A 14,969-nucleotide genomic window follows, 5' to 3' on the forward strand; every position below is an offset into this window, starting at 1 on the left:
CTTCAGCAGTTTGTGTGTGTGACAGTCAAAATAAGTTTTCATCTATTCTCTTCCTTTTTGTTATCTAGCTTCCTATTAAATACACTGACATTAATTTCTCAAATACTCAGTTTAGCTCTATTTCTTTAGTCCCCTTGCTCCATCATTCTCCAGATAAAGAAATTTCCTTTGAAAATAACGTTTTAATACTTCCCCACTGATCATTTGACAAAGTGGAGGTTCTTGCTCTGCTAACTCAGTCATGAATCAGAAACTTCCACCAAATTTCTCAAACATTTATTTAGTATGTGTGCACTTTTTCATGTGCAGGGAGGGGGATTTGGGAGTCGATGTGCCTGTTCCATTTTTGTTCATTTCTTTGTGCGGGGAGGGGTGTTTGGAGGTAGATGATCGTGCTCCCATTCTTTTATTCTTTTCTTTCTTGGTTTCGCAGCTATCTAGAGAAGAAAAGTTTCAGAGTTGTATATTTTGATAATGTGTGTGTGTGTGTTCTAATTCATGATGTTATCTTTCCAGAAGTAGTTTTCCAGGAATTGGCTTGATGGCAAGTACTAAACGCCCAGCAGTTCGACAGGAAAGCTGACATACTGCAGAAGGCTGGCTCTTGCTGCCGCACTTAAAATGCACAGACAGCAATTCTAGCCAAGGATCTGTGCAATGTGCCTCTAACTGCAGAAGGTCTGTGGCAGTGTGCAGAACGAACAGCCCGCAGTTGGGTACAGTCTCTGGGGTTGGCACTGGATCCAGCCCCTTGGTTACAGGACAAATTCATAACAAAAGATCTGAATAATTTTACTTTGTACATTTATGTACCTTCCTTCACTTCCTCTGGACATGCCATTGCGTTCAAAAATAATGAATTACGTTTTGAGTTCCATCAATTCTTCCTTCACATGACATGGGAAACTTTAATCTTAGACACCCACTTTGATGTAAGCTGAGATGTAAAGTAGAGTCACTGATCTTGGTTCTGCTTCTTCTTCCCATAGCATCACTGACATTCTTTTATGGTAACCAGAGTGGTCTTTCTTCTTGATCCATATCTCTGTAACTTCTATCCATTCTACAAAACCTCCCTTCTGGCATCTGTAACCTCCCAGGAACTTCCTTCCCTCCACATCCTGCCCCCTGAGGACCTTTGCCTTGTTCCACCAGTTATGCCTTCATGTGCCTAGGGCCTATGACCCTGATAGTCTCTCTCTGATGCTCTTTTACTCCGAAATTCGTCTTTGATAGGTAGCTCCAAGCATTTGACGTGGACATAGTACTGCAATCAATTCCACCTTAGAGAGATCCAGTCAAACCTCAGCAAATAACTTCATCTCAAGCAACTATTTTGACACAGCTTTTCAACTATCCTCATGCCAATTCCTTTGGTTCAATGGCCATGCTTGTCAGATTCTGCTAATATAACAAGCACATTGTAAACTTTATCAGCATTAATATTACTATTTAAATACTAGCTATTCTGATGCATAACAACATTTTTAATATTGTTATAATTTGCCTCAAAACATTTAGCAGACATGATCTCATTGTAAAGTATTTTTTTATTTTTTCCTCCAGTTATTCATTTGGCAGTTCCAGAGAATAACAAGCTGAATGATCGCAAAATTAGTTTTGGTAATAGACGAACAATGTCCTTTCTAAATTAATACCATGGAATGCTTTACATCCATCTGAACACTCAGACGATTGTTTAGTATTGTAAGGAAGCATAAGGTAGAGAAGAGATTCCTTCCTTAATGCTCCAAAACATTCATGATAATAATATAATTAATGTGATTCTCAACTTTGAATGCACACAATCTAATCATATTATCATAGAAGACAAATTACTTGAAGCACAAAAGTGTAAGACTTCCAAATTCCCACAAATTTGCAAGTCATCTCCATCGAAACAAGCTGCAGAAAGTTGTGAACTCAGTCAGCTCCACCATGGACACCCGCCTCTCCAGCATCCAGGACACCTCAAAAAGGCGGCGTTCATCATTAAGGACCCCCATCACCCAGGACATGCCCTCCTCTCATTGTTACCATCAGGAATGAGGTACATGACCCTGAAGGCACACATTTAATGATTCAGGAATACCTTCTTCCCCTCTGCTGTCCAATTTCTGAATGGACATTGAATTCATGAACACTACCTCACTACTTTTTTGCACAACTTATTTAATTTAACATATATACTTCTTACAATAATTCAGTTTTTATTACTATGTATTGCAAGGTACTTCAACAAATTTCACAATATATGCTGGTAATATTAAACTGGATTCTAATTCTGATGCAGAGAAGCATGAATTCTTGTTAGTATTAGGGATTCCAGGAATGAAAGGGTTACTGTATGAGGAACGTCTGGCAGCTCTTGGGCTGTATTCCCTGGAGTTCAGGAGAATGAGGGGGGATCTCATAGAAACATTCTGAATGTTAAAAGGCCTGAACAGATTAGATATGGCAAAGTTATTTCCCATGGTAGGGGATTCTAGGACAAGAGGGCAAGACTTCAAAGTTGAAAGACGTCCATTTAGAACTGAGATGTGGAGAGATTACTTTAGTCTGAGGGTGGTAGATCTGTGGAATTTATTGCCACGAGCGGCTGTGGAGGCCAAGACTTTGGGTATATTTAAGGCAGAGATAGATAGGTTCTTGATTAGCCAGGGCATCAAAGGTTATGGGGTGAAGGCAGGGGAGAGGGGATGACTGGAAGAATTGGATCAGCCCATGATTGAATGATGGAGCAGACTCGATGGCCTGAATGACCTACTTCTGCTCCTATATCTTAAGATCTTATAGATTCCAATGAAGGTTGAAGATTTCATCACTAGAATTCCTGCTTCTTAGGCATTAGAAAGTTATTGGTTTTTTTTATCCTTTCATTTTTCTTGACTGACAGACAAATGGCCTTTTAATCCACCACATACAATTCATATCATGCTCAAAGAAATTAAATAAGCACATTCAGTTTATAAAGCCACCGTAATTTTCTTTTGCAGATAGTTCAGCATCTTTGAGGCTCCACGAAAATCCTAAGGGTTAGAGGCTACCCTAATTATTAAAACTCTAGTAGAAATTTACAATTGGAACTCATCATCTCTTATTGACATCATTATGTAAACGTGTGTATGAGATCAAATAGGATAAAGGAACACATTAAATTGGCATGTGCACCCCTTCTCACTTCAGCTATGGAATCCTTCTGCTGTTTAACTTCCTTACCATTTTAAACCAGGAAAGTTTCTTTAAAAAAAAACTTACTACGTAACATTACTTTGCCAAATACAGTGTGGTCCCGGGCCAGGGTGCTACAGTTCCACCTGTGGTGCCGGAATTGGTGCTGACATTCCCGGATCCACTCCTTGGCTCCTTCCCCTATTGACTGCATGATATCCGGATGCTTCTGGCACAGCTGCCGTTGCTTGTTCACCAGTCCTGGGATGTTGTCACAGATCACACGGGCTCCCAGAGCCCCAATGTACCTGTGGGAGAGATCAGCTCAATTAGATCACATCAACACAGTAAACTATCACAGATACAGTTTCAAGTAAATTGTTTGGAATCACGCAATCATGAAGTAAGTTCTTCGATCCACCCTGTGGATTCCAGAAGCTTGGAAATATTATTACTTTTGGTCACCCCACTATAGGAAGGATGTTGAGGCTTCGGAGAGAGTGCAGAAGAGGTTTACCTGGTTTAGAGGGCATGTGAGTCTGGATAAACTTGGGTTGTTTTCTGTGGATCATCAGAGGCTAAGGGGAGATCTGATAGAGGTTTACAAGATTATGAGAGGCATAGACAGAGTAGACAGGGAGTATCTGTTTCCCAGGGTTGAAATATCTAATACCAGAGGGCGTGCATTGAAGGTGAGAGGGGGTAGGTTCAAGAGGGATGAGGGGTAAGTTTTCACTCAGAGTGGTGGGTGCCTGGAATGCGCTTCCTGGTATGGTGGTAGAGCACATAGATAAGCACATAGAGATAAGGAAGATGAAGGGATATGGACATGGTGTAGGTAGGAGGGATTAGTACTAAGTTGTTTTTGATTTACTTTTTAGCTGATTCAGCACACCATTGTGGGCTGAAGGACCTGTTCTGTGCTGTACTGTTCCATGTTCTATAGTTCTTTTCCCGACAAGAGAGAGAGAAATATTACTAATGGAATAAATAATCTCGAACACTCTCCCCTACAAAATGTCTTTTTGTATGTATTTATTTGGTTCTCGTGTGCAACTTTCTGCACAATCTAATTTACTTTCGGCATGCATTCCAGATCAAATTCTCTTCAGTCCTTCCCGGGTCCTTCTGTCAAATATCTGACGAGTGAAGCCTCTGAATTCCCTGATTTGGAAAGGATTCTTCTTATTTACAATGTAGAGTTTTGTTTATCTAGTCATTTAATCTTCTGATTAAGTTTCATTTATCACATGTACAGTAGATGAAAGTAGACAGTGAGATGTGTTGTCTGCGTGTGGGGCCAGCCCACAAGTGCCGCCACACACTCTGGTACAAGCAACATACATAGCAACAGCAACAAAACAAAACAAGGTAGCAACAGGAAAGCAAGTCCCTTTCACAGACAAGCAGGTCTCCAAGCCCACGATAGGCCAGCTTCAGCCCTCCAGTGCTTGGCCCTGTTCACAGATATTGGGCCTCCAACCTCAGGCTTCCCCCAAAGACTCACCGATCACTGGCTTGACCTTCGGGCTCAGATCCTTGCTCTCCGAACACGAGTTTGACCTTTGAGCTTCAACTTCCAAACCCACATTGTCTTCTGACCCGGTGACTCCTTTGGTCTTCAACATTTAGGCTTCTACATCTGGATTCTCCGTGCTCTGGACTTTGACCTTTGGTTTTGCCCTTGGACCTCACCAACATCTGGACTATCCACGGGTTTGACATTTGGGCCTCGACCTCTTGGCTCCAGCCCCGGTGACCTGGAGAATCACTGGCACTCGTAACTCCCACCTGTACCAGGACTAAACCTTCTTATCAGAAGGTTTACCTTCTGCTAAAACGTTTTTAGTTTCAGGGAGAACTAAACTGTGATAAAACACTTGGTTAAATGTTTATATTCAACAGATAAATAAAGGGTGTTGATAATGAAGTAACTGCCCATTACACAGGCAGTTCAGAATGTGGGGGTGGTTAATGTGTCTTCACCCATTGATCTCTGCTGTTACCAGGGAAAACTTGCCATCTTAAAGTTCTTAAGCTCTTGTTAACTGATTTCTACTTTCATCTCTCATGCCTCCTTTTTCTAATGGAGGATCATTAGGTAAAAGTTAACAAGCTCTGATTCCTAACCCCCAAAACGCCCCCCGCAGTGGCGATGCAGTATGAGAATATTATTATGGAACATTAAATAATACAGCCCATGAACATGATCTTTACACCACTGTATCTGTGCCAATCACAATGCCAATCGATCAAATTCCATCTGTCTGTATCCCTCTGTGCTCTGCTGGTTCATATGTCTAAATGCCTCTTAAGCAAAGGAATCACTTCTGCTACTATGTCACTCCTTACAATGCATTCCAGGCAATTACCATTCTCTGTGTAAAAAAACAGTACCTTGCAAATCTCCTCCCTTCTCATCTTAGACCTATGCTGTCTGGTATTTGACAATTCCATCCAGGAACAACCTATCCTGTTCATGCCTCTCATCAATTTGTGTAATTCTATCAGGTTGCTGCTCAACCCTCTCAGACTTATCTCTTCCTTGCTACCTAATGTGCTGCATCTGGTTAAAGCCAATGTCGGGATTAGACACTAGGACCACCCTTTCCAGCTCCTTGCTCAGGTTCACCATTCAGATACCTTCAGGAAAGATCAGTTTTCTGAATCTGTTTGTTCTCTTTCGGTGGATGGAGAGCAAGGCAGAAGAAATCTATGTTAGCCTAGTTCCTCCACCAGCATCAGAACTAGCACTTCGATCCCCACAGCTGCACCAGCCACCACATAACCATCTCTGCTGCTTCAGATTCCAACTGTCCTCTGGGTTAAAAAAAAGTTCTCCCTCAGATCCTCTCGAACAGTCTCACCGCTTACTCTAAACCCATGAGCTCTGTCCTTGGCACCTCAGCCAAAGCAAATGTTTCTCACTATCTCATCCTACACACGTCTCCGTAATTTTGGAAACAACAAATGCCCAAGGCTTCTCTGCTCCAAGGATCTACCCAGCCAATCCTGTCATTCCTCATAAATGAGACTCTCCATTCCAAGCAATACACTGGAGAATCTCCTTTTCACCCCTCCAATAGATTCACTCCCCTCCTCCCCTCCTACAGGAGGGGACCGGGAGTGCACACTGTACTTCAGCTAAAGCCCAACTAATAATTTATGTAGCTGTAGCATAATCTCCCTGTCCTACTTAATGAAGGCAAACATTCCTGATGCCTCTTTAACTACCTTAGGATAAAAAATTAACTTTATTCCCCATATGCATTTAATTGCATGCATTTCTAGTTGTCCCGTTGTAGTAAGGATGTCGAACTTTGGAGGGAATACAGAAGATGTTTTCCAGGATGTTGCCTGGATTAGTGAGCAAGTGCTATGATGAGAGGATGGACCAACTTGGGTTGTTTCCTCTGGAGTGGAGGAGGCTGAGGGGAGATCTGACAGAGGCTTATTAGGTTGAGAGAGGCATAGATAGAGCAGACAGATAGTATCTTTTTCCCATAATTGAAATGTCTAATACCAGAGAGCATGCACGTAAGGTGAGAGGGGGTAATTTCCAAGGAGATGTGAGGAGCAGTTTTTACACAGAGTGGCAGGTGTCTGGGATGGTGGTAGAGGCAGATTCATTAGGGAATTTTAAGAGACGTGCAGATAGGCACATAAATGTGAGGGAATTAGAAGGATATGGACATTGTGTAGGGAGAAAAGATTAGTTTAGTTCAGCACAATATTGCTGGCCGAAGGGCCTGTTTCTGTGCTGTACTGATCTATGTGTCAGGAATTTGTTATGGTGTCTGGACATGACATGGAACAAAAGAAACCAACAACATTCACCAATCATAAAGAATTGAGAATTATATAAAATAAATTAGAGATTAACATATGGAAATGGAATAAAATGGGCATTAGTACATAAATACCATCATGTACTTAAAATGTAAACAGCTTTATAAAACTGGTTTTAAATGATTACAATGCAGTGCCGTGACTGAGGTAATAGCGGGGAATGGGGGAGGGGCAGCTGGAATGGTTGATCAGATTAACTGGCTGAGGGAAGAAACGTTTAAGATTGCATGAAGTTTTTGTTTTAATAGACTATAGTGCTTTCCAGAAGGGAGCTTTTGGACAAGGCAGTTCTGTTGAGTGAGTCGTGTCCACAATGATGAGCTGTTATTTACCTGCGCAGCCTTCAATAACCATGGACAAGTCCCTATCCCTATCCTTCATTGGGTTCTAGGTCCCTATCATTCCTATCCTTATTTATCCTCCCAAAATGTATCACCTCATATTTTTAGGATTACATTTCATCTGCTATTTCTCTGACTATTGTACTAAATGATTCAATGTGGCTCTGTAGTTGAAGAATAACCTCCCCACTATCAACAATGCTAGCAATAAAAATGCCAGATCTAATAGAATAAATTTTTGAAAATCGAAGCTCATAAACTTCAAATTCAGGAAAGATATTAAATTTCCAGGAAGGATAATAAACAGCTCCAATGCTCAGGCTGTCATAATGTCCCAAATTAAAGATAAGATGAAGGAATGAGAATGAACTCAAACCTTTCTCCAACGTTTGGTAAGGGTGGCCGGGCAGTGCAGGAGATAGTGTAATGCTATTACTCTGCTAGCCGTAGGACTGGAGTTCAATTCCTGCCGCTGTCGGTAAGGAGTTTGTACGTTCTCCCTGTGACCGCGTGGGCTTTCTCCAGGTGTTCCAGGTTTCCTCCCACGTTCTGAAGATGTACAAGTTAAGATGAGTACGTTGTGGGCATGCAATGTTGGCGTTGGAATCGTGGCGACACTTCAGGACTGCCCAGCACAATCCTAGCTGATTTGATCTGACGCAGACCCAGAGACCAAAAGGTATTGGAGCAGAATTAAGCCATTTGGCCCATTGAGTCTGCTCCACTATTTTATCATGGCTGATCCATTTTTCCTTTCAGCCCCCATATCCTGCCTTCTCCCCGCATACCTTCATGCCCTGGCCAATCAAGAATCTATAAAGCTCTGCCTTAAATATATGTAAAGATTTGGCAAAAAAAAACAATGTTTTACTGTATGTTCGAAAGTACAAGTGATAAATAAAACTAACTTTATCCTAATCATAAGATGTTGGTCAGTCTTTTACCTCACAACTATCTTCTGCCTGTTTCCCCTGTCTTAATGAGCATCTATCAGTCTCGGCTCTGAATACGCTTAAAACAACTGATTATCTCCAGACATTGTGAGCAGTGTATTCCAAAGAGCGAGAACACTCCGAATGAAAAAATGCTTGCCTTGAAATTCACCCATATTCTGGACCACTAGTCACGTCAACAAGCTTTTCTCTTCCTCTGAAGCTCACTGCATTGATAAAAGCATTGTGCTGTGCTAAAGCATTTCCAGTCCCCAAAACTACTGTTCACCAATAGCTGGCTTTATCTAAACCCTCCAACTGCGGTTGTCCCATTTTCCTTCTTTCTAACACCAGTCAAAATGCATCCTGTTACCACTTGATTAGGTACACCTGTACACCTCCTTGTTAATGCAAATATCTAATCATGCAGCAGCAACGCAATGTATAAAAGCATGCAGACATGGTCAAGACGTTCATTTGTTGTTCAGACCAAACAGGAGAATGGGGAAAAAATCTGATCTAAGCGACTTTGACTGTGGAATGATTGTTGGTGCCAGATGGGGTGGTTTGAGTATCTCAAAAACCGTTGATCTTCAAAGATTTTCATGCACAACAGTCTCTAGAGTTTACAGAGAATGGTGCAAAAAAAAAAACCCATTAAAAAATCCGGTGAGCTGCAGTTCTCTGGGTGAAAATGCCTTGCTAATGAGAGAGGTCAGAAGAGAATGGCCAGACTGGCTCAAAATGACAGAAAGGTGACAGTAACTCAAATAACCACACGTTACAACAGTGGTGTGCAGAAGAGCATCTCTGAATGCACAATACGTTGAACCTTGAAGTGGATGGGCTACAGCAGCAGAAAACCATGAACATACACCCAGTGGCCACTTTATTAGGTAAAGAAGGTACCTAATAAAGTGGCAGCTGAGTGTAGCTTGTAAACCCTAGCCCTTAAGTACAACATGTAATATTCTAAATTGATACCCAGTACAACTGATGCATACAAATTCTAAACAGCAACTGTACCAAGGACAGCATGTAAAGTAAGCCTAAATATGGAATGCGTAATATGCTCTCAACATAACCAACTCTCTTATTACGGAAAGGCAGATGCTAAGACCACCAGGTACAGGATTAACTCCCCTTCCTAAAAATACTTATAAACATATAATACATCTTAAATGTTTTTAATAAATCCAACATACAGACTTTCAATGATTCCCCAACAATGGATGTTTTCATACACGGACTTAGCCTTGTAGACGTGAACGCACGTGCAGAATCTGTGCTTTTGTGCGTTTAAATATGTGCATAAAAATACACACAAATATACAAGCTCAGACTGGGAAGCACAAGTGGGGCTTTACATGTTTCAGGTGCGGTGTAGTAAATGTTTATAGTAAGTGTTATTATACATTATGTTGGAGTATGTATTATATTCTGTTTTCATAGTTTATCACACATGCAAACTTAACCAGATAAAGTGAAGATAAAATTAAACTTCCAGAATTGTCATCTCTATTAAAGCAGCTTGAGCATAAATGAAAAGTGTTGAAATTTCTTAACGGTTTGAGAAGGGAGGACTGACAATACAGCTCAAGGTGATTTTGCTCAAGGGATCTCCAAGCATTTGATGGTCAGAAATTATCAACAATATCAGAGCCTGGGTTATCTCTGAAATGACCTGAAATTTAATCACCTGTCATGGGTGTAGGTTATATGGATACTGCATTATACACAAACAGAAGGACATCAAGGGCACTTAAGGGCTGTGTCATTGATAATCCTAAACTAGCCTACAAGCTGGAACTCTTGAAGGTTTGAATATACTCTTTAATTAAAGGAATTTTCCTGTTGCTTTAACTATCAGAGTCTTGACCATAGTAACATTTGAGAATAATGTTTCTGTTTGGAGAATAAAATAAGGCAATATGGCATAAAGTAAAGCAGAGAAAGTCAAATGAGATTGATAGCTTTGGAGATTATATGCACTTTAAGAAACTTAAGGTGAAGTGCAATAGTAGGTTGATGAGGTATGTTAAAACCATAAAACATAGGAGAAGAACTAAGTTATTCAGCCCATTGAGTCTTCTCCTCCATTCCATTATGGCTTATTTATTATCCTCTCCAACCTGTTCTCCTGCCTTAGCCCCATAACATTTGATTCCCTGACTAATCAAGACCTTACCAACCTCTGCTTCAATTACACCCAGTGACTTGGCCTCCACAGCCATTTGTGGCAATGAATTCCACAAATTCACTACCCTGTAGCTAAATAAATTCATCCTCATCTGTTCTAAATGGACATCACTATTCTGAAGCTGTGCCCTTTAGTCCCAGACTCCCCCACTGTAGGAAGCGTCCTTTCTACATCCACCATCCAGAACTTTCAATATTGGAAAGGTTTCAGTAAGTTTCCCCTCATTCTTCTAAACTCCAAGCACAGGCCTAGAGCCATCAAACACTCCTCAACCATTAACCCTTTCATTCCCCAGATCATTCTTGTAAACCTCCTCTGGACACTCAAATGCCAAAACATCTTTTCTTAAATAAGAGCCCAAAACTGCTCAAAAAAATTCAAGTGTAGTCTGATCAATGCCTTATAAAGTCTCAGCATTACATCCTTACTTTTCTGTTCTAGCCCTCTCAAAATGAATGCTAACATTGCATTTGCCTTCTTTACCACAGACTTCGTCCTGCAAGGGCCTGACCAAAACAGTGCAGCAGAGATGATTTAGTGGTGAGTGATAACGGCATTAATAAACTGAAACATAAGAAGCCACAAGGGGCCCCAAAATACTTAGTGCAACAAGGTAAATGATGTCTGAGAGCAACTGGTTGAAGCTGGCAGGTTCAAATGAGTGAACAAGGATTATGGATGAGAGCTGGGTTTAAATAGGCTGCAGGTAATGACTTGGAAATGAGTGGCAGGTGGATTTTTGCTAGCTGGTTGGAGACATAGAGGTGCCTGAGTGGAAGTTAGCCTTTAGGGATTCCTGGCCAAGGACTCTCATGTCTGTTTGCATCTCTGATTTAAAAAAAAATTTCTCCCCATTTAGAAAATAGTCTATGCCTTTATTCCTTCTAACTAGGTGCATTTCTATACACTTCCCTACACTTTATTCCATTTGCCACTTCTTTGCCCATTCTTCCAATCTGTCTAAGTCCTTCTGCAGACTCCCTGAGTCCTCAACACTCCCACCCCTCCACCTATCTTTGTATCATCAGCAAACTTGGTCTCAAAGTTGTCAAGTCCATCATCCAAATCATTGGCATAAAACATAAAAAGAAGCGGTCCCAACACCACTAGCCAACCAGAAAAGACTCCCTTTATTCTCACTTTCTGCCTCCTGCCAGTCAGCCTATCTTCTATCCATGCTAATTTCTTTCCTGTAACACTATAGACTCTTATCTTGTTAAGTTGCTTCATATGTGGCACCTTGTCTATCCTGCTTATTATTTCCTTAAGGAATTCCAACAGATTCGTCAGGTAAAATTTCCTCTGAAAGAAGCCATGCTGATTTTGGCCTAACTTATCATGTGCCTCCAAGTACCCCAAAACCTTACCCTTAATAATGGACCACAACATCTTCCCAACCATGGAGGTCAGACTAACTGGCCTATAATTTCCTTTCTCCTGCCTCCCTCCCTTCTTAAAGAGTGGAGTGATATTTACAATTTTCCATTCCTCTGGAACTATTCCTGAATCTAATGATTCTTGAAGGATCTTTATTAATGCCTCCACAATCTCTTCAGCTACTTATTTCAGAACCCCGAGCTGGGGTGTAGTCTGTCTGGTCCAGGTGACAATGACATATCTATCTTCAGGAAGGCGACAGTAACTGAAATAACCGTTTGTTACAACAGTGATGTGCAGAAGAGCATCTCTGAATGCACGGCACATTCAACCTTGAAGTGGATGTGCTGCAGCAGCAGAAGATCATGAACGTACACTCAGTGGCCTCTTTGTTAAGTACAGGAGTTACTTAATAAAGTGGCCATTGTGTGTATTTGTGGATGGACTTTTGCATGCTGAGAGTTAGTAGAGGTGAATGTCATCAGGAATAAGGAACAAGAGATTGTTACTGAGGGATCCTTTGTGAGTCAGAGAAGAGGAGGAATCTCTACCATTTGGTGCTATTGGAATAATTTAGGGGGGAGGAGGGTACAACCAAGAAGAATGCTAAAACAATCAAATTCGAAGTGAAGGAGAAAGTATTGGAAATGAATGATCCTTCTCGTGGCGCAAGTGTGGATTGGAAGATCACTTACTGGGTGAACAGTGTACACTCTCATTTAAGCAAGTGAGTGCTGGGCTGTGAGGGAATCACTGTGGGCCACAAATTGTGGGTTATAGACTTAAACACAAGAGGTTCTGCAAACGCTGGAAATCCAGAGCAACACGCACAAAGTGTTGGAGGAAATCAGCAGGCTGGGCAGCATCTATGGAGAGGAAGAAAGAATCGATGTTTCAGGCCAAAACGTTGCCTGTATTTTATTTTTGTCTTCATAGAGGCTGCCTGATCTGCCGAGTTCCTCGAGAATTTTGTGTGGGTTATAAACTTATTACCATAGCTCTCTCCAAAACCCCAACAGTATAGACGTGCTGCCACAAACAGCAATATGAAAATAATCATCCAATCAAATTTAAAGAATGCCAGGTGAGGATATTGGGAAGGAACCTATAGGAAATACTGGGCAAGAATATATGGGAAATTACCTGTACTTCTTCAAAACAGAGCTCTTTTATGTAGAGGGCAAATGGATTTCCATTTTACAACTCATTAGATCGACAGCACCTCTAACACAAGAGCTCTCCCTCAGATTGGCACTGGGCATATCAACACAGCTGATGCAGTCGAGTCTCAGTAGTGCCACTTGAACCCATGACCTGCTTCAGAGGCAAGCGTGCTACTGACTAAACCATGAAAAAAAAGGTCGGGAGGATGAGGAGAATCAGGCACCGTGGCCCCAGTCAAAGATTGGCTATTTATGGTTTTGTCCTGAGATGTCACAGGCACAGTGGACAGAGGATCAAAATATTTTCGAACAATGAGTTGGAAACATTATAGAGAATCACCTGAGTTAACAGCATGAGGTCAGGCCAATTGGTTCAATCTGAATCCGCATCAAAATTATTGTCACTGATTTACTTTGTGAAATTTGCTTTTTGTGGCTGCAGCGCAGTGTGGGCATAACAAATGACAATAAAATTAATTAATTCATTGGATAAGTAAGTGGATTGATGAATAGATAATAAATATATAAACAGATAAATAGATAAAAACAAAATAAATAAATAACGAGAACAATAGAGACAGTGAGGTAGTTTTTATGAGTTCATGGATCAGAGGGGAAGAGAATCAACTAGTCTATTTAAACTTTATATGAAAGAACCTTCTGCACTTCAACAATTCTAGATCATCAGTTCCTTTCTCCTTACACATCTGAGTTCCCCACAAAGGTAATGCACTACAACTCCCTACCAGCAAGTTTTAAGTTTTTGACCATATATTTGGTAAGGATGTTATTTCAGAATTCTGCATTGGTTTCATCAGTGAGAAGCTTATTGTAATCACAATTTCTTGCGGTGTTCTTCTCCACAAACGCAAACATCTCTGTGTCTGCTCTGTCGAGACCTTTCATAAATTTTAAAGAACTCTGTCAGGTCACAGTCAAGACAAATCTTAAGCCATTTAGTCTTTATAGGTAAAACTTCTCTGTCTGGGATTAGCCATTCAGATTTCTTTGGCATCTTTACTCGTGCTTCGAAGTAGTTTTAATAATACAGAGATCATTTTACAATAATAGGAATGTCTACCTGTAAACCTGTCAACTTAAAAAAAAGCAAAAGGGGACTCTCTTGATGAATTTGAATGAAATAGACTTACCACCAGGAAGAGTCCACTCGTGGTGTCAATGTGAGTAGTATTAATATAAAGGCAAGATAAAGTCTGGAGCAGGTTTTAGTCCCATTGCTGCTGGTTGTCCTGTTAATCTGTTTTACACCTTCCGTGCCTGAGATATGGGATGCTTTACAGTACAGTCCAGACTCTTCAGCTCTGCCTAGCCCAGACATTGTGTTTTAAAAAATTGAAAGGCAATCTTGCAGAAAATTGACAAGGTTTGTGCACAGACAATACTTCCCGGTGTCTTCTAGTTGTCAACGGTCATGTTTTTGTCTAGCATCTTAAATCCATCTTCCGATTTGGCTGCATTTTCATCCTGAACAGTGTCATCTCAAATTAATCTGTAAATTCCCTTTGTAAAGTCAAAGCTGAGACGGGTGAACATTGCTTTTAACTGAAAGCTCTCTCCTTTTCTCTCTGCCACTCTCTCTCTTCTCTCTTTGCGTTCTTGCTGTCTGGGGACTGGGAACACCTCGGTCAGGTCTGCTGTGGAGTACTTGCAATCTGTAACCGTCTCCGTTGCTCTCCTATTGGATCAAGCCAATAACAGTGCTGTGAGACAGAGGAGACCTGGCACTCTCGGTTGTCGACTGGTTATCCACTTACTGACACCAGGGCTGAACTGCAGCTTCCAAGAGGCACCACATCCCCACCTGCTGGAGCAGAATCACACACTCCCTCTCTCTGTCTCACACACACACACACACACACACACACACACACACACACACACACTCTCTCTCACACACTCACACACACACACACTC

At 41.2% G+C, this 14,969-nt stretch overlaps 1 protein-coding gene across 2 annotated transcripts in view; it reads right to left on the reverse strand.

The window, feature by feature from the left end:
• The window catches only part of wnt2bb (wingless-type MMTV integration site family, member 2Bb), a 115,754-nt gene extending 101,032 nt beyond the window's left edge, over nucleotides 1-14,722 (reverse strand). For both annotated transcript variants that reach the window (XR_011889120.1, XM_072278728.1), the window contains exons 1-2: nucleotides 14,185-14,722; nucleotides 3,259-3,479 (exon numbers count right to left, since the gene is read on the reverse strand). Coding sequence is in view for 1 of the 2 variants with exons in the window: in XM_072278728.1 (XP_072134829.1) it covers nucleotides 3,259-3,479; nucleotides 14,185-14,372 (409 nt within the window). In the remaining variant the exon portion in view is untranslated. The remainder of the gene's footprint in view (nucleotides 1-3,258; nucleotides 3,480-14,184) is intronic.
• Between the last annotated feature and the right edge of the window lie 247 nt (nucleotides 14,723-14,969).

This window comes from Mobula birostris, chromosome 14 (genome assembly GCF_030028105.1).
Source record: "Mobula birostris isolate sMobBir1 chromosome 14, sMobBir1.hap1, whole genome shotgun sequence".
Taxonomy (NCBI): Eukaryota; Metazoa; Chordata; class Chondrichthyes; order Myliobatiformes; family Myliobatidae; genus Mobula; species Mobula birostris.